Genomic DNA, 24758 nt, shown 5'->3' with positions numbered 1-24758 from the left:
TGGGGACTAATCTATAATAGAATACGACTGGAGCATTCAAACTACACATCCATGCAGCCAATCACAGCACAGTTGCCCGTTCTGAAACCCCACCCCCCCCCACACAATTAACAGAAGAGCAGTCACAATTTGAAGATTTTTTTTTTTATTATTTTTTATTCTCAAATCAAAAATTACAAATAGAGCTGTTTATTTGCCAGGGAGGATGATGCCATCGTACTGAAACAAAGAAAGAAAAACTGGTTAGTTGGTTAAAACACTAGTTAAAACACACACAACTGTTTTACCCAGCAAGCCGCCCCCCCCCCCCCCTACCCCGACACTCACCTTCTGCTGGAACCAGCGCATGGCCTCCTCCTTTCCGATCCTGTGCTTGGATCCGATGCGGCCCCTCTTCTGCTTCTTATCAGCGATGCTGAAGCCGGGGCGTCCCAGGACCTGCGGAGAGCGAGAGGAAGAGACTTCACTGCACTGCACTGCTCACACACACACACACACACACACGCTCCCTCCCTGGTGCTCTGCACTGCTCACACACACACACGTGCTCCCTCCCTGGTGCTCTGCACTGCTCACACACACGCTCCCTCCCTGGTGCTCTGTACTGCTCACACACACACGCTCCCTCCCTGGTGCTCTGCACTGCTCGCTCACACACACGCTCCCTCCCTGGTGCTCTGTACTGTTCGCTCACACACACACGCTCCCTCCCTGGTGCTCTGTACTGCTCGCTTACACACACGCTCCCTCCCTGGTGCTCTGTACTGCTCGCTCACACACACACGCTCCCTCCCTGGTGCTCTGTACTGCTCGCTTACACACACGCTCCCTCCCTGGTGCTCTGTACTGCTCGCTCACACACACACGCTCCCTCCCTGGTGCTCTGTGCCCCTGCGCGGGGCGGGGTACTCACCACGTAGAAGTCCAGCCCGTAGATTCCGATGCCCGGGTCATACTTGATCCCCAGGTCGATGTGTTCCTGGATGCCGAAGCCGAAGTTGCCGGTGTCGGAGAAGTTGTTCTTCCTCAACTCGTACTCCCGGACCTGCGGAGCCAGACAGACAGAGACACACACAGGTCAGAGCAGCTCACCCCTTAACTATGCAAACGCTACTCCAGTCTGGGTATTGTGCATCTCTACATGGGAGAGGAAGGGGTGCACCAGTGCAGGCGTCAGCAGTAACATCACTGTCCATGTGGCTCTTCTGTTATGTGATGACATGTCTGTAGTGTTGGATGAATAAGTGTCCCCTGCTTCACACACACAGACAGCTCGCTCCCCATCGGCTAGCTGCTCTATGCCCCGTAGTTCAACCATTCCCAATTCTGTGAATACCCCCCCCGATCAACCTTCACAAATCCCACGCTGGCCCCCAGAATGAGCAGTCCAGCACCCCCCTCACCTTGAGCCCCTTCTCCAGGATCTCCTCTGCCTTGGCTCCGCGGACGGTGCAGTGCACTGCGATCTTCTCATTCCTCCGGATTCCAAAAGAGCGCACTGTGTAGCGAGCTGAGAGGAGGAGACGAGAGGGTTACAATTCATACACAGTGTAGCGAGCCGAGAGGAGACGAGAGGGGAGAGGTACAATTCATACAGTGTAGCGAGCTGAGAGGAGACGAGAGGGGAGGGGAGGGGAGGGGAGGGGTACAATTCATACACAGTGTAGCGAGCTGAGAGGAGAGATGAGACAAGACGGTTACAGTTCATACACAGTGTAGAGCTGGGAGGAGACCCCTCCACCCCCAGGGCTCGGTTCTGATCCACTCACCCTTGGAGAAGACGGGGGTCTGCCCGGTGAGCTGCTCCAGCACCTTGGCAGCCCGGGTCAGCCTGTCTCCACTCTCCCCCACGCAGATGTTCAGGCACAGCTTGCGGATTCGCAGCTCACGCATCGGGTTCTCCTTTTTCTCACCCTGATCCTGCGAGGCAAACAGAGGGGCCGGGTTACACACACAGATACACCCTAAGAACCCTGCACCCAGAGACACAGACCCCTGCACCCAGAGATACACACCCTGCACAGAGATACACCCCCCCCCGCACAGAGACACAGACCCCTGCACCCAGAGACACACACCCTGCACAGAGACACAGACCCCTGCACCCAGAGACACACACCCTGCACAGAGACACAGACCCCTGCACCCAGAGACACACACCCTGCACAGAGACACAGACCCCTGCACCCAGAGACACACACCCTGCACAGAGACACAGACCCCTGCACCCAGAGATACACACCCTGCACAGAGACATAGACCCCTGCACCCAGAGATACACACCCTGCACAGAGATACACCCCCCCGCACAGAGACACAGACCCCTGCACCCAGAGATACACACCCTGCACAGAGACACAGACCCCTGCACCCAGAGACACACACCCTGCACAGAGACACAGACCCCTGCACCCAGAGACACACACCCTGCACAGAGACACAGACCCCTGCACCCAGAGATACACACCCTGCACAGAGACACAGACCCCTGCACCCAGAGATACACACCCTGCACAGAGATACACCCCCCCGCACAGAGACACAGACCCCTGCACCCAGAGATACACACCCTGCACAGAGACACAGACCCCTGCACCCAGAGATACACACCCTGCACAGAGACATAGACCCCTGCACCCAGATACACACCCCCTGCACAGAGACATAGACCCCTGCACCCAGAGATACACACCCCTGCACCCAGAGATACACACCCCCTGCACAGAGACATAGACCCCTGCACCCAGAGATACACACCCCCTGCACAGAGACATAGACCCCTGCACCCAGAGATACACCCCCTGCACAGAGACATAGACCCCTGCACCCAGAGATACACACCCTGCACAGAGACATAGACCCCTGCACCCAGATACACACCCCCTGCACAGAGACATAGACCCCTGCACCCAGAGACACACACCCTGCACAGAGACACAGACCCCTGCACCCAGAGATACACACACCTGCACAGAGATAGTAAGGTCCACGGCTATTCACTGCACACAGGATCACGGTTACACACCGATACATAGCCCTGCACACACACAGTAATGTACACTGAAAAACACACACTAATGCACAAACAACTTACACTACACACGACCTTGTACATGCAAGAGGAAACACACACACACGTGTGATCATGCAGGCACACCACACTGAACACAGGGCCAGACACACACTACAGAACGGGGTGACAGCGAGGACGTCAGTTTGAAAACACGATGATAAAACACGGACACGTCAAACCAATATTAAAGACCTGACCACAAGATACAGGTCGCTAGCAGGTCCTCTAGTACAGTCCGCTACTCTGTCACTCTCCCTGGGGTTATGGGATCACTACAGACGCGAGTCCGCTTATGTGACGAGGCCTGCTTCAAAAGCAACACATTCCTATCCATGAAGCACTCCGGTTTCTAGATAAGATCCCCATACGTGCCCGGTTCAAAACTTCACATTACAGTAAAACCAGTCCAGACTGAACGAAACCTCCAAGTGACACGTGCACACATCACGACTAGCTTCCACTTGTATCCTCGAAACACGTCCGAACTTTAACTAGCGACGCTAAACCGAACCGGTTCCGAAACCGCTGACCGAAAACACAGGACTGACCCGGAAGCCTCGACACCGCCCTGATTATATAAGCGCCGGATTGAATCCTCCAGCGGGTTACACTCGCGTTCACAGACCGGTGTTGAAGAGGCCAGCAAGCCTGGACATCTCCCATCCGCACACAACACAACACACACACCCAGGCGGAACACAACCTGGAATGCACAGATTACGAGAAAAACAGCTCCCAGCGTCCACACCCTCCCAGCTACCACACTGCCCGAGCCGAGACGCTCCACTAGAAACACCCCGCCCGGTACCGACAGGCCCGGCGGAGCGAGCAGTGCGGGGGGACCGATCATCACTGTTGTTATGTTTGTTTTTCACATCCCCTGGTCCCAGCAGGTCCATACGGCCTGGGTTTAACGTATCGTGGTCACGTCGTTAGCTACCAGGGGTTATCTGTAAGCGGAAAGGCGCCGCCGAGGCCGATGGAAACAGATTTATAAACAGTAAACCGACGCCATTAGCCCGTCTCCCCCCTGCTCCTCAGCTACTCACCGCCATGATGGTGCACTGGAAGAGATCGCGAGATTTCCGGGACTCGCTCTTATACCCGGAGCGGGCGCGCGCCGGCCGGGAGCGCGTGCAAGCAGGCTGTCAATCATGAATCATCAGCGCCCTTATCGGTGTTTATTATTGAACCGGTGATTTATATTACCGTGTTCATTAACTCAGGGCTGCAGTTCGGAGGAGGCTGTGAGAGCGACATATATATATATATATATAGCAGTGTAGAAGACTAAAGCCCAACACATGCATGGATTAATAGACTCAATACCATGACGCACGAAGGGTTCAGTAAAAAGCAACAGAAGATCGTTGCATCATCTCCTGTTCTGTTATAGTGGATGATTATAGCGGATGATTTGCATATTATGTGTATGTAAAAGTTTTGATTTGTTTGAAATAAAGTGTGACTTCATTACACAGACACACATCCATAGCACTCAATCAGAATGCAGACAAACGTTTTGACCAGTGCCTTCTTCAGTGTACTTCATCAAGTCTACACACACGCACACACACAAGCACAGAGGCAGGTAAGTTATCAGTTTAACTGTTTATTCATCAACCAAGTCTGGTCAGTTTATTTATTTATTGGAGAGAAAGAAAGAAAAAAACTTAACCATGCAACAAGTTAACAGATGCAAAAGAGCTGCGATACAAATATAAACAGATATTACACAGCGATAGAAGTGAAGTCATTTTATAAACAATGCATGGGGAGGTGCGGGGGGGGGGGGGGGCATGTCAGATACTGTCTCTCTATACTGGCCCCTGCAGGGGGAGGCTGGCTACTGCAGCTAGGAAAACCCCCAGGAGAAGCAGTATGCCGAAGAGGACGGTGTTGGACAGCGCCTGCTGAGGGGCTGGAGCTGCTGGGATGAGGGCTGGTTCCTCTTCGGCACAGGGGAGCTGGAACACGGTCAGGCCCAGCCTTCTCTGCTCCAGCAGCTCCTCCCGCAGCAGCTCCAGGCTTCGCTTGGGGAAGCACCGCGGGCTGAACAGGTTGCACTTGCTGATGAAGAAGTGCGGCAGGTCCGCTTTCTCCACGTGGGTGATGAAGTCGTCGAGCAGCCGCATGAAGCAGCGGTCGAGTCGCCCCTGCCAGTGCGAGTCGAGGCAGCGCCTGCACAGCGAGTGCAGGAAGGCCGTCTTGCCGTGGTAGGAGCAGAGATGCGAGAGCTCCACGGGGTGACGCTCCTTCAGGGACTGGATTAGACACTTCAGCAGCCGCAGACACATCTTCCTGAGGAGGGAGGGGGGGGGGGGGGGCACACACGCACACATACACGCACACACGCACACAGAGAGACGGTGGGGTTTCATTACTATAATGCAACAAGCTGCTTGCCATAGATAATGTACATGTAACCAAGGCTAGATCCGCCAACAAAGGGTCTTTGCAGAAGTAAAACCGGCGCCATCTGGTTATTTACCACTGTGGAGACAAGGTTATGTTTTGCTGCACAATGCATGGCTGTGCACTAGGTGGCGCTGCCTGGCCCTTGCTAATATAAAGGGCAGCAGTGTGGAGTAGTGGTTAGGGCTCTGGACTCTGGACCAGAGGGTTGTGGGTTCAATCCCCAGTGGGGGACACTGCTGTTGTACCCTTGAGCAAGGTACTTTACCTAGATTGCTCCAGTAAAAACCCAACTGTATAAATGGGTAATTGTATGTAAAATAATGTGATATCTGTATAATGTGAAATAATGTATAATGTGATATCTTGTAACAATTGTAAGTCGCCCCGGATAAGGGTGTCTGCTAAGTCAAGAGGCACCGCAATACAAACTTTATATTAAAATCACATCACTGAGGAAACTGGAGCCACTCACAGTGACTGCAAGAATCCGAAACAAGAAAAGACTGAAGCTACTTTAAACTGGTACTCCTTTATCACCATCACTACCGGCTGCGTTAGACACAGCCTTTAGATGTGCAGCTGAATGGTTTACCTATTTCACATCGCTTGTGACTGATTAACCTTACAGCAACACATACAGCAATACATACATAAATACAAACTGGGGTGCAGATAATGGTTCGTGCATCCAGCCAGTGAATTCCCATTCAAGTCAATGGGGTAAGATGCTAGCTCGTGCCAATTCATTACAACTATACATAGATACAGGCTCGCGATGCGTCTGATGTTCCATAGCCGGCAAGCACGCGCCACTCGCGCGTTTTTCGAACTGAAATGTGAAATTCCATTTCCATCCCTCAGTTAAACCGCTCCCTTGTTACGCGACTCACCGTCATATTAAATATAGAGGACACACCATGTTTTAAATTTTTTTTTATTATTATTATAATACATAAATAAATGTTTTTTTTTATTTTTTATTTAATATCGATTTGTAACGCGGCGTACGGACGTCGTTGGACACCCTCGCTTGATTTCTGTGCGTCAGAAAAGGTAAGGAAATTAGATGTATTATTTAATTCGTTTTAACTGTATTTGATATAGTTAGTTAATCGTGTTTAACAGCTGAGGCAGAGTTACTGCTGTATTGCTAATTTACATTTTAAAATGTATAGGCTATGAGAAGTGTACCAGCGGGTTGGGTCAAACCTGTCAGAAAAACGGAAACCACAGATCATTACACAATGAAACGAAAGAGAAGTGGGGGTGTGTGCAGTAAATTATCATATCACACCCTACCTGTTGTATTATTCTCTATATATGCAATTTTTATTTATTTATTTATTTATTTATTTATTTATTTATTTTAAGGTGCAGGGATGCGTTTATTATGTTTCATAGCGTGGCAAGCACGCGCCACTGCGCGCCTTTTTTCAACTAAAATGAGAAGTTCCATTTCCAACTGTCAGTTACACGCTCCCTTAATATTACGATTAACCGTTATATTCAATACAGAGGACACACAATGTATTCCGTAAAAAAATAATAAACACATGTTATTTTTTTAATTTAATATCGATTTGTAGCGCGGCGTGCTGGCATTTTGGTGTGAATGGTTTGATATCGGTGACACGGACGTCGTTGGACACCCTCGTTTGATTTCTGTGCGTCAGAAAAGGTAAGAATGTGATGTATTATTTAATTCGTTTTAACTGTTTTTGATATAGTTAGTTGATCGTGTTTAACAGCTGAGAGGCAGTTATGCTGTATTGTACATTTACAATTTGAGTAAAAAAACATTTCAAATGTGTAGGCTATGCTAGTTATATTACCAGCTCAGAGAAGTGTACCAGCGGATTGAGTCAAACCTGTCACACACTTATGGGAGAACACAAATCATAGATAATCACACAGTGAAACAAGAGAGACATTTTCAGGTTTGAGGTTATCCATGTCTGGTAGATATTTTTAAATTTTGGGCTGTGAGCTAAAAATTCTATGACACCTCTATAAATCGGTTTCATAATAACAAAAATAAAATATATATACATATAGGAAAAAAATATATGTTTAATGTATTATTACACCTATGCTGACCCCCGTCCCCCAATCCACTAGCTATCTATCTGAGCACGACCATCTGAGCGTGCACATTTGCCCTTATTTGCTGCCTAAGCTTAGGCGTTCTAGGTGAGATGATTTACCCCTGTAGTGACGTACCTATAACAGGTGGTAGCAGGAGTCTCACAGCATGTCTTGTTCTTGCCATGGTTCTTTATCATTTGCTTTTCAATGTGAGAGAACGAGATCCTCCAGCTTTCTGGAAAAACAACAGGGATGAGGATAGAGGGTCTTGGTCAGAAACAGTAACTGCTTCAAATCAACTGTGCTGATTGTGGGCTAAGTACTTCTACTGGTGTACAATAGAAAGTTATTTATTATTATTATTATTATTATTATTATTATTATTATTATTATTATTATTATTATTATTATTATTATTTATTTCTTAGCAGACGCCCTTATCCAGGGCGACGTAAACAAAAATACATTTCAAGAATCACAGTACAAGTATTAATACAATTAAGAGCAAGATAAAATACAATTACTTCGGTTCTTTTACAAGTACAAGTATATGACAAAATACTTTTCAGATACGATGCAGATAACAGTGTCAGTGATAGTTACATCAGGATATAATTAAATACAAAATATGTTTAAATACATTTAATGTTTCATTAAAAGCCTAGTAAGTGTAAACCATAGGAAGCGAGGGGAGAGCAGTAAAGCAATTTGAAAGCATGTGGAAGAATGCTAAAAAAGTGCACTTGAGTTATCGTCTTTCCTTTCCCTTCTTACCCTTGGCTTCCTCGCTGAGACCCCTGCCCTTTGGTTTTTTGGGTACGAAGTAGAAGCTCTGGCTGGTATAGGCTCGTCTACTTTTCTTGCCAAGCCAGTCCTCAATTTTTAGCCCCTTCTTGGTGGCCTCGGGCCAGCCCTGACAGGAGGGGATCTCCAGGGCAGGAACCAGATCGAGAGAGATATCCACCTCAGCCTTGTTATTGAGCAGAGACAGGGTGATGGCAGGGCAGCCCGGATTCTGCCTCTCCAGGGACCAGTGCCAGCCAGGGACAGAAACTGTGAAATGAATTAGAGTCACACTCACCGTCAACACAAAACAAAACAGGAGGTCGCTTTGGTTTAAAAAAAAGAAGTGTTTTTGTGCTCTGTGTTAAATGGACAGAATCCAGCTATTAATTCAAAAAACAATCTGCTTTGGTGTTTATTTTCTTTCTCTATAGCTGTGCAGATTAAGTCTCAAGCCACAGACTGTACAGAAATTAAATATGTCTGTGGCACACGTATAAAAGGAAGGAGGAAGCCTTTGTCTGAACAATATTTTTGTCTTTGTCTGGTGGAGGAGTTTGTGCTGTGATTTTCATATTGGTTTGTATCTGTAGTGAAGGCTAATGCCCAGCCTGCAAGAGATTTATTCTTTTCTTTGAACCTTTTATTTTGGCCCTGTTTTTGTGTTTGCTTTGTTAATAAACGTGTGCACCAGCGCTTAAACTGTAGCTTTCTGTCTCTGGGTCTCTGTCCTGCCGGTAACAGCTTGGGCCTTGATGCTACCCTGTGGTGTCGGAAGTGAGATAGTGCCCCTTGTGACCCAGAGCAGGACTGCAGTTTAAAAAAGGCCAATTGGATCTGCTGCAACCCCAACTCATCCCAGGTTGGTACCTTGTGTGCGGGGAGTTCGGGCACAAGGTGGTATGCTGCCCCCTCCGAGAGGAAGAGGAGGAGCTGCCTGCCGAAGGCTGGAGAAGACCAAACTGCCTGCCCCAAAATGAAAGATGGGGAGCAGAGTAAAGGAGCTGGTGCCATCTCCAGAGAGGGAGGTGCTGCCTGCCCCAAAACGAAAGAAGGGGAGGAGAGGAAAGGAGCTGGTGCCATCTCCAGTGCCAGAGAGGGAGGTGCTGCCTGCCCCACATGAAAGAAGGGGAGGAGAGGAAAGGAGCTGGTGCCATCTCCAGTGCCAGAGAGGGAGGTGCTGCCTGCCCCAAAACGAAAGAAGGGGAGGAGAGGAAAGGAGCTGGTGCCATCTCCAGTGCCAGAGAGGGAGGTGCTGCCTGCCCCACATGAAAGAAGGGGAGGAGAGGAAAGGAGCTGGTGCCATCTCCAGTGCCAGAGAGGGAGGTGCTGCCTGCCCCAAAACGAAAGAAGGGGAGGAGAGGAAAGGAGCTGGTGCCATCTCCAGTGCCAGAGAGGGAGGTGCTGCCTGCCCCACATGAAAGAAGGGGAGGAGAGGCTGTTCCTGGAGGTGAGGAAAGGAGCCGGATGCTACCCTGTCACAGTCTGATTATTTAATTTCTTGTTTCCAGTTTGGTGTGAGTGAGGGGAGCTTGCTCACCTTTGTAAGTTCGCATGAACTTCTTAATGAGGTTCCTCATGTCCTTCAGGATCCGGACTGCAGAGATGGTGAGACCATCCTCCAGCAGGAAGTCCTTTAAAGGGGAGCGCGGGGGCCTACACACAGACACCCTGTAGAACAGTCCTGAGAATCCACACACCTCCGTCCAGGCAATCCGGGGAGTAGGCAGGATCAGCATCACATCAAACTCGTCCGGGTTGTTAGTCTGGAACATAGAGGGGAAGGGATCTCAGTCTTCAATGCGTAGGAGGAACAACTCTCGTACACTCCCACACTCTCACACTAACTCCCTCTCTCCCATGTTTGTCTTGTAATGCATTTCTTTTGTCTCAAAGTAAGAAAAAATCATATTACAGGTTTTGCTGCATTAACATTTTTTTCTTTTTAATTCCAGTGATTCCAGTATAGAGTTGCTTTGGCTTTTGGTCAGTATGTATTTTTGTAAAGTGCTTAATAGTGATTCATGTGAAACCATATATTGTGTTCAAGTAGTGCTGTTACCTTTACAAGCTCGTAGTAGCTGCCGGTGGTGAGCTTGGCGACGTCACGGAAGTACGGCTCCTCCTTGTTCTCTTTTAGATATTCCATCAGCTTTTCTACAAGGTTGTTTACCATCTCGGCCGACCAATTCTTGTCATTGCGTTTCAGCTTCAGACTCTTTGCCTTCGCCTTGATCCTCCTCCTCAGCTCCCTGTCCTGAGGGAGGGAGTCTTGGCTCCATTGCTCCCACTCGGGGGAGACTGAAGGCTGTGAGGGGTGAGGCGCTGCACAGAGAGAGTCATCCGGCAGCACGGACCCTGCAGTTATTCAGTTAGCACAGGAGGTTGTAAAGAAATCATCTAATATGTTTCAATTAACTGCTGGCTTTAGGTGTATAGTTTCAGTGTTCTGTGCGTCTCTTTACAGAGCACCACTAGATGCCTGTTGTGAAGCTCAGCAGAGCCTTGTTGTACTGTACACAGGACACAGTGTGCACTCAATCAACTGCAACATCTCAATAACTAAAAGTATAACAGTGCAGGAAAACATGTTCTTGCTTAATTCAACTTTCCTTTCAGTTCATCTTCCTCTATAACACTCACCTGCGAGTGCTTTCCTCTGTTTCCCTCTTGGTGGCTCGTCTTCGCCGCACTCTAACAAGAACTCCGGTGATCCAGTCAGCACCCCCTCACTGCAGGCCAAGGCTGGAGGAAGGACATCTGAATCTGCAGGCAGCTCAGCCACCTGGAAACCTGCCGGTTCTGCCACAGAGGCCAGTTCATTTATCTCCACGGGGAAGGACTGCCACCGGACCCTCTTAGTTGGGGCAGCAGGGCTGCTTTCCGGATCGGACTCCTGTTTCTTTAGCTTGAGGATCTCTGCTCGGCTCCTCTCACCAGACACTGGGGTCTCAGCTTGCCTAGATGGGGTCGCCCTCTGCATATTTCGTCTGTCCACTAAAAAGAAAAAGAAACCAGGAATAAGTTATCTTCTTTAATTAACATTTTTATACTGGTTTATGATCTTGGATCAGTCAAGCCAACAAAGGCCTTATCAACATATCTCTCCTCTGCCTGCTTCTTATTTTGAAACCTGGAACCTGCTTGCTGTCCCATCCTACAGCTTCTCAGTAATTAAAAGCAAATTAGTAGTCCCTGTAGAAGCACATATACACTGAGCTTCAGGGCAAGTCATCAATTGTTTCATCCTGGATTTTAACTTATTTCTTGCAGAGCCCTGTCTTCTTGACAGGCTTTCACATGCCATTGCCTTTTGTAGGCGCGCTTTAGAGAAATAAAATGATATAACATTTTTAATTGTTTTCCAAACAAACACCAAAGGTTCCTGGGCTCAATGCCATACCAACCGCTGCACTGTTAACTACAATAGTTATAATAGAGATGATCAGGAAGCTCTCAATATAGCAGGAATAAAACATCTTCACATCTCATTGGAAATTGTTCAGTGACAGTTTACACTTCTGCTTTGCTTGTAGCCATTTCCCAGTCATTCAAATTGCCTCTAATCAAGCGATGTAAAGTATCGTGAAATCTTGTTTTGTATTTTACGTTTTGGTACTGAATGTTGCATAAGCTCAGTTTCACAGTTACACATTTCAATGTCCTTTTTAATTAGTTTTAAATTAACTTTAAGCAAGTTGAATTATTAGGTGGAACACTGTTAGAATCAAATTCATACTAATCTTACTTAGAGTAAACATATGCATCGTGAAATTATCTTAACCAAACAAAATGTCAAAAGCATGACTTACCCTATAAAAGTTTACCCATTTTGCAGTTTTCCTATGCTTTTACTATGCATTTACCATAGTTTACCATGTTTTTAAATATGTTTATATCTCTCTGGGCTTTGTGCTTTTACTACAGTACATTTTTATAAAGGCTAAACCCTACCAAGTAAAGTGTTTACTCACCTGTGATCTGTATTATCTGCAGACTGCTTAGTGTTCACTGCTGATGTCAGTGTAGCATTGATTCACTTCCTCAACTCCTTCTCGTTGGTCCAGGGGATCCTTTATAGCTGCATCCGGGTTTACTCAAGCTAATTCCGAGAAATGACATCACAGTTGTAGAAATGAAACTCCTGGAGGCAGTGAGATCTGCCAGCTCTCAAACCCAGCAGCATCTCTGGTAACGACAATGTGTTAGTTCTGTGATCTAATAGGACTGGCTGTAGGTGGGGGTACATGAGGGGTAACGTCTTATATGCACCTGGAGGCTCCTTGCATTGTACCCAATTCCAGGGTCATAAGAGGGTTATTAACTTTGACTCCGTAATTCGTAGCTACAGCCTTCCCTGGTGAATGTCACTGTAACACAACTTAAAGGTTCTTTAGGGGTTGGTTTCACAGAGCCCCAGTTAGACAAAAAGTCTAACTGAATGTTACTTTAGGTAAGGTAGTCCAAGAGTAATACATGAGCATTACATGTTACAGCATGATGAACTCTGTAAAACTACATTCAAAACCGTAAAAATAAACTCCCTAAAAATAGATATTGCACAATGCTCAGCTCATTTAAAGATTTGAGAATTTAATAATTGAAGTGTAATGAATGTGAAGCAAGACTACTACTTGGTAAAATTACTGCCACAGAAAGGTGAATTGTTCTTGTGCGATAGATAACTCGTTATTGAGCTTGACCGTAAGAATCAGTACCAAAAACTCACAGGATCCCAGTATGGCAGCCATGTTAGATCACAGGTCAAAGCGAAAGATACCCACAACATTTCCATAATGAATAAGCTCAGTAATGGAGAACAGGAGATCCACTGGAAACGAGTAAGTAGCAGGGTTCTGAAAAATATACCGTTACACGTCTCCAGGTGTTGCTACAACTGCTTAAATAACATACCTGTAATTATTTTCACTGTTAACATCCACTCATAACTTTAAAGTCTGTTTCAAAGATCTTTTCAAACGATCCATAATGTGGTACGGAACAGAGAACTTGTTTTTTTAAATCACTCTTCTTGCAGTGACTTAGAGGACAGATCTCAAACTCCAGTGCACTAGAGCGTCCATTTTGAAAAGAGCTTTAAAACAGACTTTAAAGTTTTAAGTGTAAAAAGGATGTTAACAATAAAATGAGATATTACAGGTACATTATTTAAACAGTAAACGTAAAATGTTATATTACTTTTAAGTAAACACAGTGCTGAAGGTAGTGTGTTTCAGTACTGGTGGGTAGGAAACACGGACTGGACCGCTTGGGTGTAGAACACTACAAAGCAGCTGAATTATGGGATATATTGCTGTAATTCGTATTATCCTCGCTGGAGATGCAATCCCCTGCGATGGGGGTCTAGTAGAGATGGACTGTATGCAATACATCTGAAGAACCACTAATCCAATTGTCATCATGAAACGTATGGGGGACATAGGGGGGAGTCTGTCTGTCCGTACATCGATCTGTTTGTATGTCACTTACACTTGTGGATCTATCCGGAGCACCGCTTATCCAATGTCAAGTTATTAAGAATATCAAAACTCATTTTATTGCTTGTTTTCACTATTCTGAAATGCTGTTGATATACCTGAAGGCTCTGATGCTGTGGTTGCATGTTGCTGACCTACTGGTTTAACTATTTTTTGAATCAGTTTAAATTGCTTAATTTGTTTTCTCTTTGTCACGGTGTGCTTCTTGAAATAGTTCAGTGCTGTAATTTGAGATTCTCTTGACTGTTTCAAAGATAGTATGAGGTCTGCTGGTTTAACTGGGCTGAGGGTAGATACACTCTATGTAACATGAAATCCAACTTTTAATTGAAACCATTCCTAGTGCAGATTTTTTAGATCAAAAATTGTAATTAGGCCCAGTGTAATGTGACTTCCATGGTATGCAATCACGAGACATGCTTTCACTCAGCTGTGAATCCCACCTCAGCCACTGACTCATTGTGTGACCCTGAGCGAGTCACTTCACCTCCTTGTGCTCCGTCTTTCGGGTGAGACGTAGTTGTAAGTGACTCTGCAGCTGATGCACAGTTCACACACCCTAGTCTCTGTAAGTCGCCTTGGATAAAGGCGTCTGCTAAATAAACTAATAATAATAATACCTACTGATGCACGTTGATCCTTACCACCCCCTTGTGAATTTGTGTTATAGTGTGGTAGACCATAAGACTGTACAGCTCCCACTCAAACCCAATAACAGACACCACACCAGGGTTCAGTCTGATTTCTGGACATTTACGTACCAATTCAAAGTTTGGGATAAATTAAGTAACCAGCCTTCACATCCTGGCTGGGACGTTTACCTGGTGAATTTACCCTGCTGTATAAATTCCATTAACCACCTGTCCTCAAACTTCAACACAAAAATGGATAGAAAAAAATACTACATACAGTTAGTGTGCTCATTTTTATTCGTTTCCAAGTTCTTGTAGAAAACTAGAAAACAGAATGGTTCCTTACAACTAATCCAATTTTTTAGAAACAAAAACCCCTAATTTTTGCGATTCGTTTCACAGTGTGTTGGTATTTAAGGAACAGAATGGCACTTCCCCCCCCCCCCCCTTAATTAATTAGGTCTGAACTGTCCTTTCCTGCGAAAACTCTTCCGATGGGTTTTAATCAGCATTAGCCAATCCTTAATGAGAGAGAACAGGGTCCAAGAGGAGGTTTCCGGCTGCGATTGAGACCCAGAACAAAATCGGACAGTCCAGGGGATGGTGGTTCATTTCTTTTTGGCGGCCTTCTCAGCAGACTTGGTGACTTTGCCTGTGCTGGGTGCCTTCTTTTCGACGGACTTGATGACACCGACAGCGACTGTCTGCCTCATGTCACGCACAGCGAAACGACCTGCGAGGGGAGAGAATGTTTCACATTCTTAAACGTGTGAAAATGTGTGTCTTTTACTATATATATATATTTATATATATATATATATATTATATATATATATATATATATTTTTTTACATACAATGAGTGTTTTCAAAATTATGTCACTTGCGTGCTTGTTGGGGGTTTTATCCCAATATACTCAAAAGCTGTTACAATGAACTCTAGTGTCCCAAGAAATTGTTCACAGTTCAATACCTCATTCTTCCTCAACAGAAAGGTCTTGACCGTGTCAGAGCACAGCTTTGTACATTCAGTCATTCTGACCTTAATAAATGTTTATGTAAGTATTTTTGCAATGCTCTACTTCTGTTGCCTCTTAATAGTATTAGTAAGATCTCTGTTAAAAAGAAAATAAATAGGGTTCAGATAAACACATTTGCATTGTTATGTATTTATTTATTTCTCAAACTTAATTCAAGGGTGCACTGCAGAACCCACAACTGCTGCGAAGGGTTCAGTACCTTTGCCCCATTGCACAGCCACAAATACATAAAAATATGTTTGCGCTGGCACTGCTCAGTCAATGCAAGACTCACCGAGGGGAGGGTAGCTGGAGAAGCTCTCCACACACATGGGTTTCCCAGGGATCATGTTCACAATGGCAGCGTCTCCAGACTTGACAAACTTGGGGTTGTCTTCAAGCTTCTTACCGGAACGACGGTCAATCTTCTCCCTGAGCTCAGCGAACTTGCAGGCAATGTGAGCAGTGTGGCAATCCAGCACTGGAGCATAACCAGCGGCGATCTGACCAGGGTGGTTCAAAATGATAACCTGGACACAGAGAGAAGGGGGAAGGGGACAGGAGGCTTAATGGACTGCAAACTAACTGTTCAACTCTATCCAGTCACTCTCTGGGTGCATTTCTTTGACTTGTGTATTTATTCAGATACATAATTTAGAATATAGGTTGTTTTTTTGTTATGCTTTAAACATTTAGACCACTGTTGGACCATTTCAAGTTTCAGTCCATACAACCGCTGTGTTTCCTTACCTGGGCAATGAAGCTGCCAGCCTCACCAGGTGGGTCGTTCTTGCTGTCTCCGGCCACGTTGCCACGACGGATGTCCTTGACAGACACGTTCTTGACGTTGAAGCCAACGTTGTCTCCGGGAAGAGCCTCGACCAGGGTCTCGTGGTGCATTTCCACAGACTTCACTTCAGTGGTCACATTGGCAGGGGCAAAGGTGACGATCATGCCAGGCTTCAGGGTGCCAGTCTCCACACGGCCCACGGGTACAGTTCCAATACCTGGGGAGAACAGGAGACCGGTCAGCACAAGCCGTGTGACTGAGCAGTAGAAGACAGAAGCCAGTTCGCAGACTACACTTGAAAAACTGTGTGTGTGACCTGGCTGTAATTCAGTGAAACTGCGGCTGTGTTTTACGTGACAGCTCCTGGATGTAAACAAACCGGGATTATTTTTTTTTTATATATAGACAATGTCACGGATTAGTTTTCGCCAAATCTTGAGATGTTTGCGTTTTGATTTTTTGAGAGAAATTAGAAGCATTTGCTCTGGCAACAAGGATTTGCCACAACAATGGAGGTGCTGGTGTTTCCACAGAAGCGCTGTGCTGCAGGGTCACGCAGTACAATAGGTAATGTTGTTGTTATTATGATGCCCCTCCATAGCGTTCATGAGGCAGCCGGTCATCACAATCAGTAAATATAGGCTTTTACTATAAATTATATATCGGTTCATATGTTTGCTTGTGTATTAGTCGACCGCCCCTACTTCAGGATTGTGTTTTGGGTTTAAATTTCTCGACTTATACTCGAGCAAATACAGTACATTTAAAAGTTTACTTACCTCCTATCTTGTAGACATCCTGCAGGGGCAGACGCAGGGGCTTGTCTGTGGGGCGCACGGGAGGGAGGATGGAGTCCAGCGCCTCTAGCAGGGTGGTGCCGTTGGCATTGCCCTCCTTACGCTCAACCTTCCATCCCTTGAACCAGGGCATCTACAGGGCAGAAGAAAGGGCCAATGATCAACTCGCTTGACGTCTGTAAATTATCCTGTTGTGTTGAGGTTTGACTGCTGAGCACAACGTAGATCAAATGACTAGCAAGTTATAGTTCACCCTCAGATACTCACGTTTGCGCTGGGCTCCAGCATGTTGTCTCCATGCCAGCCAGAGATGGGCACAAAGGCCACAGTGGCGGGGTTGTAGCCGATCTTCTTGATGTAGGTGCTGACTTCCTTGGTGATTTCCTCGTAACGTTTCTGGCTGTAGGGTGGCTCAGTGGAGTCCATCTTGTTGACGCCAATGATGAGCTGCTTCACACCCAGAGTGTAGGCCAGGAGGGCGTGTTCACGGGTCTGTCCGTTCTTAGAGATACCGGCTTCAAACTCACCAACACCTCCAGCAACAATCAGCACAGCACAGTCAGCCTGGGGAGGGAGAAGGGGAGAGACACTGTTAGGACATGGGCAGGTCAGGGAGAGAATTACAGTTGCAATTCAGACTTTAATGACTTAACTGATTTAGTCATGACGTTTTATTTTTTAAAATAACTACTATTTAACATAGAAACATGGCCTCTTATTAATAACACAGAACATGTCAATCGATCACAGTGCTAATATTACACTTTGTATTTATTTTAAATGAGTTACTGCCATTCTATAATACAGTAGTTGTCATAGGGAATGAAATGAAATGTACTATTACAACCTAGCACCTTGAGTAATAAGATTTGAATGTTAAGTTAATATTTGGTTAGATCTGGTTTCACTGTAGTTACAGAATATCCCCTTCATCATGAAATTCAAACAAATACAAGCTCAGCCCTCATGTAACCCTTGCCTGTGCCTCTTACCTGCGAGGTCCCGGTGATCATGTTCTTGATGAAATCTCTGTGGCCGGGAGCATCAATGATGGTGACGTAATATTTGCTGGTCTCAAACTTCCAGAGGGAGATGTCAATGGTGATGCCACGCTCACGCTCAGCCTTCAGCTTGTCCAACACCCAGGCATACTTGAAGGAGCCTTTCCCCATCTGGATGAACCAATCAGGGCAGACTGGATATGTATTTATTGCATGCACACTGTTACACAATTCAAAGTTATCAAATTATCTTCCCAGATGTTGCAGCAGGTGGCGCTCCTGCTCTATAAAACTCAACGCGGTTAGCTCACTCGCTCTGTTGTAGTGACACAGACTCTCCATTGCAGTCTGATGTCGCACATTTTCATATTTAAACATTATCTGCACGCACTAGTTAGATAAAGCCGAAAACCTACCTCAGCGGCCTCCTTCTCGAATTTCTCGATGGTTCTCTTGTCGATGCCCCCGCATTTGTAGATGAGGTGGCCGGTAGTGGTGGATTTACCGGAGTCGACGTGTCCGATAACGACGATGTTGATGTGGGTCTTTTCCTTTCCCATGGTGGGTGATTTTCACTACTAAAAAATGTAAACCTCGATGTCAAAATACAGCACCAATTCCCACAGCCTAATCCATACAATACAGAGGTAGCAGCTATTCATAAAACAGACTCGCGAACTCATAAAACCCTCAAACTCACTGCGTGTGATTTATCGTTGCGTTTTAATCTATACCGTATACACCAAATATAATATAGGTGAGATTATATACACGGCCAAAGCAGACAAATACAGCAAAGGCCAGTGAACGACTGCAAAGCCCTCGGATAGGTTATTTTGTTGAAGGTTTTCTCCCCACTGCCCTCCATGTTGAGACGCAGTGCCAGTGCTGTGGCAGACCTCCATGTTGAGACAGCGAGCCCGCTGACTCAGCGCAGCACACCCCGGCTTCACTCGCTCACTGACCGGCATTTTATAAATCCTCTACTACAGTACACACTCTGCTCATTCAAGGCTGCTCCGCCCCATTTAACAGACATGAACACACGCTCTATATTAAAATGTGCTGTAATGTCACGGTAGAAGGTCTATGCATGTATTTTTAACCGATATGAAGCGAGGCCCCCATGCGGCAGGCACTGGAGACAATGGAATTACTAAACTTCAACCAGCTGCGCGGTGCGGCCGCACTGGAGCCGATTAAAATATATTCACAGAGAGCGGTGAAAAGATGAAACACTTCAAGCCATATCTCTTCACAAAAAAAAAAAAAAAATCTACAACAGATGTTTAATTTTATACGGAGAGTGACTGGGGTGCGAGGATGGATTTGGATTCTTAAAGACAAAAAGCCCTTTCACAATCCAGGAACTTTAATCGGGAAAGAAATATACTGAACTTGCGCACTTGTATATACAGTATATAATAAAGCTTTTTTTAATGCGTATTTATGGACAAAAAAAAACAAAAAAAAACGTTTTATTAAAAAAAGACTGCACAATTACATTGCCAACCACTCCCTCAATTAAAAGATTAAAAAAGTAAATACTGTATTTTTTTTAAAAAAATGATTCCCCTATGTATCTCCCCCACCCACCACAATTTTTTTTTTAAAAAATCGTCAAACCCAAGAGCCTAATCCTTCCCCCTTTTTTCAAAATGGCTGAAATAGAAATGGCGATTTCTGTCGTTTATTAAATCTCTCAAATGAAACAAGACGGTAAAACCACACCAACCTCTATACTTGAGTATATTGAAATAGTTCCTGATCGAAGCTAGCACAACAGAAATAAATGCCTTGCCTAAAATAAATGTCATACCCACCAGTTGAAGTTAACAGTAAGCTGCAGTTTGTCTCTGGGTCAGAGCCGGGGATAAAAGGACCGGATTCAGGCCCGCAACGTGGTTTTATACCGGTACTGTTGGGGCGTGGCTTGGAGATCAATTTGTTTAACGGTGGAACAGTCTTGTATTAAACATGAGTTATTTTTGTATATAAATAAACCATTGGTCAAGAAGCCTGAAACCCAGCCCACTTGCAGAAAGGCAGGCTGGAGTATACAGACGTCAGCATTGCCGTCGCTGCCTTGGGCAGAGACAGACACGTGGGGATGATGTAGTTTAACTGCAATGCCTCAGCAATTGAGGGCTGTTTGTGCACAGAGACTGCGCCAGTTCAGTTTCCAAAAGCAGCAACACGCAGCACCACTAGCATTATTTAAATACTATATTAATGAATAGATTTTATACTTGCAACCAGTTCAATAAAAACAGAAGGTAAAAGTAGTCTGTTAGACATGTCTGCCAACAGCATGAATTTACAAACCAACACACCATATTAAACAGGGAAGCTTCAAATTCATTTAACCCAATTCTGCCTGTCTAGCATGTTTATGCTGCTCTATCAAGACAAGAGAAACTATTAGTTCAAGAACAAGACATTTTATTGGTTCACAGCAGCTTCAATCCAATTATAAATTACAGAGTGGCGCTAAAGTTTACAGGTGCAGAATTAACCAAAAAAAAAACAAACACTGAATAGGCACCTCAATCTTTCAAAAAGTTCACAAAGCCACAAAAGAAATTTAACATTTGTCTTGTTCCTTTCCTGCGGAAATTTTTACGATGGTTTTTAATCAGCATTAGCCAATCCTTAATGAGAGAGATCAGGGTCTTTGAGGTGGTTTCTGGCTGCAAGCGAGACCCTGAACAAAAGTGGAAAGTCCAGGGGATGGTGGTTCATTTCTTGGCAGCCTTCACCGCAGCCTTGGTGACCTTGCCAGCTCCAGCAGCCTTCTTGTCAACAGCCTTGATGACACCGACAGCGACCGTCTGCCTCATGTCACGCACGGCAAAACGACCTGCAAGTGGAATATAGCAAGTTAAAATAGGAGGGCTCCATACATTACCGAAGGACAAGACTGCCAGGCTTAGGAGTCACAGGATCAAGCTGTTCCATTGCAGATCCTGGACAGAAATACTTACCGAGGGGAGGGTAGTCAGAGAAGCTCTCCACACACATGGGTTTCCCAGGGACCATGTTCACAATGGCAGCGTCTCCAGACTTGACAAACTTGGGGTTGTCTTCCAGCTTCTTACCGGAACGACGGTCAATCTTTTCCTTAAGCTCAGCGAACTTGCAGGCAATGTGAGCAGTGTGGCAATCCAGCACTGGAGCATAACCAGCATTGATCTGGCCAGGGTGGTTCAGGACAATAACCTGGGGAGAAGCAGGAGGACAGGCCAGTTACTGGACTGCCCAACAAGGAACAGAAACAGGGCAAGGAGAAAACAAGGCCATAGAAAGCATGAGGGCCCCTCATACCTGGGCAGTGAAGGAGCCGGCCTCCATGGGTGGGTCGTTCTTGCTGTCTCCAGCCACGTTGCCACGACGGATGTCCTTGACAGACACGTTCTTGATGTTGAAGCCAACGTTGTCTCCAGGAAGAGCCTCGACCAGGGTCTCGTGGTGCATTTCCACAGACTTCACTTCAGTGGTCACATTGGCAGGGGCAAAGGTGACGATCATGCCAGCCTTCAGGGTGCCAGTCTCCACACGGCCCACTGGTACAGTTCCAATACCTGGGGAGAACACAGGTCAGCCACAGCTCTACAAGTGCAGATCTACAACTTGAGAAACAAGACTACATTGAGCGTACCTCCGATCTTGTAGACATCCTGCAGGGGCAGACGCAGGGGCTTGTTTGTGGGGCGCACGGGAGGGAGGATGGAGTCCAGCGCCTCTAGCAGGGTGGTGCCGTTGGCATTGCCCTCCTTACGCTCAACCTTCCATCCCTTGAACCAGGGCATCTACACAGAGGAATAGGAACGGTTACTTCTAGCTACAGCAATGCACTGGAACATCATCCACTTGAATTCAGAGACTCACGTTTGTGCTGGGCTCCAGCATGTTGTCTCCGTGCCAGCCAGAGATGGGCACAAAGGCCACAGTGGCGGGGTTGTAGCCGATCTTCTTGATGTAGGTGCTGACTTCCTTGGTGATTTCCTCGTAACGTTTCTGGCTGTAGGGTGGCTCAGTGGAGTCCATCTTGTTGACACCAATGATGAGCTGCTTCACACCCAGAGTGTAGGCCAGGAGGGCGTGTTCACGGGTCTGTCCGTTCTTAGAGATACCGGCTTCAAACTCACCAACACCTCCAGCAACAATCAGCACAGCACAGTCAGCCTGGGGAGGGAGAAGGGGAGAGACACTGTTAGGACATGGACAGGTCAGGGTAGCAGGGAAGACAGAAGCATTACTGCAGATTAGGACAGACTCCGCTATTGAACACATCTTGGTGTGACTGGGGCACGGAGCAAAGCTGTTGAAGTGAATGATAATGCCACAACACTCCTACCAAGATAGACAAGGACCAACAAAGCCATGTTGTGGCATTAGCTCTGGTGTCAACCCAAAACCTGCCCTGTACCCACCCAAGCCAACACCACAGCTGTGTCAGACACGTACAGAAGTACAGAGTTTTTAAAACCAACCTTTCCGAAAACGAAACCGGTTACTGAAACACAAAAACAAACAAAATAGTTTTAAACAGCCAGCAACTGCCTCTTACCTGCGAGGTCCCGGTGATCATGTTCTTGATGAAATCTCTGTGGCCGGGAGCATCAATGATGGTGACGTAATATTTTGTGGTTTCGAACTTCCAGAGGGAGATGTCAATGGTGATACCACGCTCACGCTCAGCCTTCAGCTTGTCCAACACCCAGGCATACTTGAAGGAGCCTTTCCCCATCTGGAAAAATCGAGAGAGATGGTGAAATCACTGCAGGGCATCTTTACAGAGAAAAAAAAAACACATTTCAGTAATATATATTATATATATATATATATATATATGCAGTGAAGTGCTTACACTGCATATTTGCTTTTAAATGCAATTTATTTCACGTGCAATACCAACATTAAAGTGCTAACCTACAGTAAAAAGTTGTAAAGTGGGACAGTTCAAACAACTTCATGACGTATTTGACCTGGGTACTACAGCGCCGCCTGCTGTTCACAAATTAGGTAGTCACTTCTGAAAGCGGTGACGTGTCATGTCGTCGGGTTGAGGAAACGGGGTGCAATTCCAGGACGGGTCACAAACGCAATTTGTAAACGGGATTTCATTAACAGTTAAGAATGTTTAACAGTATAGTCTCTTAATAAACTCGCTTTTAATTGCTTTAACACGTCTAGCGTTTGTAACCACGCGTCATAACTACAGCCAGCACATGCTCAGCGTCGTCGGCCATCTTTATACGCTCCAGTCCTGTAGGCCTAACCAGCACCCCTGTTGATCTTCAAGTGCTTACCTCAGCGGCCTCCTTCTCGAATTTCTCGATGGCTCGCTTGTCGATGCCCCCGCATTTGTAAATGAGGTGGCCGGTAGTGGTGGATTTACCGGAGTCGACGTGTCCGATAACGACGATGTTGATGTGGGTCTTTTCCTTTCCCATGGTTGCCTGATTGGTTTTATATCTGTAGAAGTTAAGAAAGTCTTCATACACTCTGCACATAACATAGTATTAAAACAAATAAATTTCGCCCCCCCCCCAGTTAAACTTGAGGAGAATCGTCAGACACGCAAAAAAAACAAAATCGCGTTTCAGGAAGGGAAATGCGATTTTGATGGCCATGTTACACCATGTGCACCAGGATACTGAAGCAATTCGCTTACGGGCCTGAAGTCAATTACACAACTCAAACAAAGCCCACACCCATGTGCTCGACAAAAAAAAAAAAAAAAGTTAGATAAATAAATAAATGCCTAGCTTAATGGATTGTTTATTAATGTCACAACTTTAAAATGTTAACACAACGTTTATAAAACACCAACATGTGTTAATTCTTAAAATCTTCCAACTCTGAAAACAGCGCGCAAAATCCCATGGACATCAGCACGCTACAGGCCGCCGGTAACTCACAGCAGCCGGCGCCGAGCCAACACCACAACTGTGTCAAAGACACGTACAAAAGTACCGGAGGTTTTAAAACCAACCTTTCCAAAAACGAAACCGGTTACCGAAAACACAAAAACAAACAAAATAGTATTTAAACAATTCCAAAAGAGCGTTTATTATAACCAAACAAAACGCGGTGGAATTGTTTCCGCTCAGCAGTGTAGAAGGGGAAACGTTCTTTTGTAGTAATTAAAACGACGGTAAAAAAAACAAAAAAAAAAAGAAACGCAAGCAAGCCCCAGCCTTCACTCCCAACGCGTTTAAACCGCACCAGGCCTGCCACTTACCGGATTGAGAAGAACGCCTGCTGCTCCTCGCTGAGGTGTCGGACAGAAAGACAGAATTTTAGGTTTTCAGAGTTTTTATAGTGGAAAAAAGAGGCGGTATGTAAAAAATTCAGGACCCACCCTCATTTATTGTTAACAGAAATTACCCACCCACACAAAAAAACGCCCCTTTTATCTGAACTTCGGAAGCCCGAAGAGAATTTCTATACCGTGACTATTTAAAGTAAAATTGCATCTATCTGGACAACTTTTATTTTTTTCAGTATTTTGTTTTTGTATACACACAGTGTATGTATTTATACACACTTCTAATACATTGAGCAATCTGAGAACTTCACTTTCTTTGATTTAATAATAAACCAAATATATACTCTTTGTACTACAATGCGTTATAACATTGGAAAGCAAAACAACAA

At 45.7% G+C, this 24758-nt stretch overlaps 4 protein-coding genes across 5 annotated transcripts; all 4 read right to left on the bottom strand.

Moving 5' to 3' along the window:
* Positions 1 to 128: 128 nt before the first annotated feature.
* LOC117968101 (large ribosomal subunit protein uL5) lies at positions 129 to 4242 on the bottom strand. Its single transcript, XM_059019174.1, has 6 exons — positions 4123 to 4242; positions 1770 to 1920; positions 1404 to 1510; positions 914 to 1045; positions 328 to 438; positions 129 to 219 (listed from the first exon to the last, which is right to left on the bottom strand). Exons 1-6 carry the CDS (start codon positions 4126 to 4128, stop codon positions 190 to 192), a joined length of 537 nt encoding a protein of 178 aa, XP_058875157.1. The 5' UTR covers positions 4129 to 4242; the 3' UTR covers positions 129 to 189.
* A 454-nt stretch (positions 4243 to 4696) lies between these two features.
* LOC117971567 (cyclic GMP-AMP synthase-like) lies at positions 4697 to 12740 on the bottom strand. 2 transcript variants are annotated; one of them, XM_059019171.1, is made up of 7 exons: positions 12334 to 12740; positions 11003 to 11356; positions 10422 to 10684; positions 9900 to 10125; positions 8351 to 8629; positions 7712 to 7811; positions 4697 to 5374 (listed from the first exon to the last, which is right to left on the bottom strand). In XM_059019171.1, the coding sequence occupies exons 2-7, from the start codon at positions 11340 to 11342 to the stop codon at positions 4891 to 4893; spliced, it is 1692 nt and encodes a 563-aa protein (XP_058875154.1). In that variant the 5' UTR covers positions 11343 to 11356; positions 12334 to 12740; the 3' UTR covers positions 4697 to 4890. The 2 variants fall into 2 exon arrangements, with proteins under 2 accessions (XP_058875154.1, XP_058875153.1); XM_059019170.1 differs by having other exon boundaries at positions 10422 to 10717; positions 12334 to 12739.
* Positions 12741 to 14768: 2028 nt separating this feature from the next.
* LOC117414258 (elongation factor 1-alpha, somatic form-like) lies at positions 14769 to 20059 on the bottom strand. Its single transcript, XM_059019172.1, has 8 exons — positions 19919 to 20059; positions 18512 to 18673; positions 18087 to 18266; positions 17362 to 17658; positions 17077 to 17227; positions 16258 to 16514; positions 15803 to 16037; positions 14769 to 15222 (listed from the first exon to the last, which is right to left on the bottom strand). The coding sequence occupies exons 2-8, from the start codon at positions 18653 to 18655 to the stop codon at positions 15098 to 15100; spliced, it is 1389 nt and encodes a 462-aa protein (XP_058875155.1). The 5' UTR covers positions 18656 to 18673; positions 19919 to 20059; the 3' UTR covers positions 14769 to 15097.
* Positions 20060 to 20520: 461 nt separating this feature from the next.
* Positions 20521 to 24471, bottom strand: LOC131727838 (elongation factor 1-alpha 1-like). The gene is made up of 8 exons (XM_059019173.1): positions 24343 to 24471; positions 23408 to 23573; positions 22666 to 22845; positions 21984 to 22280; positions 21754 to 21904; positions 21420 to 21676; positions 21080 to 21314; positions 20521 to 20955 (listed from the first exon to the last, which is right to left on the bottom strand). Exons 2-8 carry the CDS (start codon positions 23549 to 23551, stop codon positions 20834 to 20836), a joined length of 1386 nt encoding a protein of 461 aa, XP_058875156.1. The 5' UTR covers positions 23552 to 23573; positions 24343 to 24471; the 3' UTR covers positions 20521 to 20833.
* Between the last annotated feature and the right edge of the window lie 287 nt (positions 24472 to 24758).

Source organism: Acipenser ruthenus, unplaced genomic scaffold, assembly GCF_902713425.1.
Source record: "Acipenser ruthenus unplaced genomic scaffold, fAciRut3.2 maternal haplotype, whole genome shotgun sequence".
In the NCBI taxonomy this organism is placed as follows: domain Eukaryota; kingdom Metazoa; phylum Chordata; class Actinopteri; order Acipenseriformes; family Acipenseridae; genus Acipenser; species Acipenser ruthenus.
This window is presented reverse-complemented; position numbering and strand designations above follow the sequence as displayed.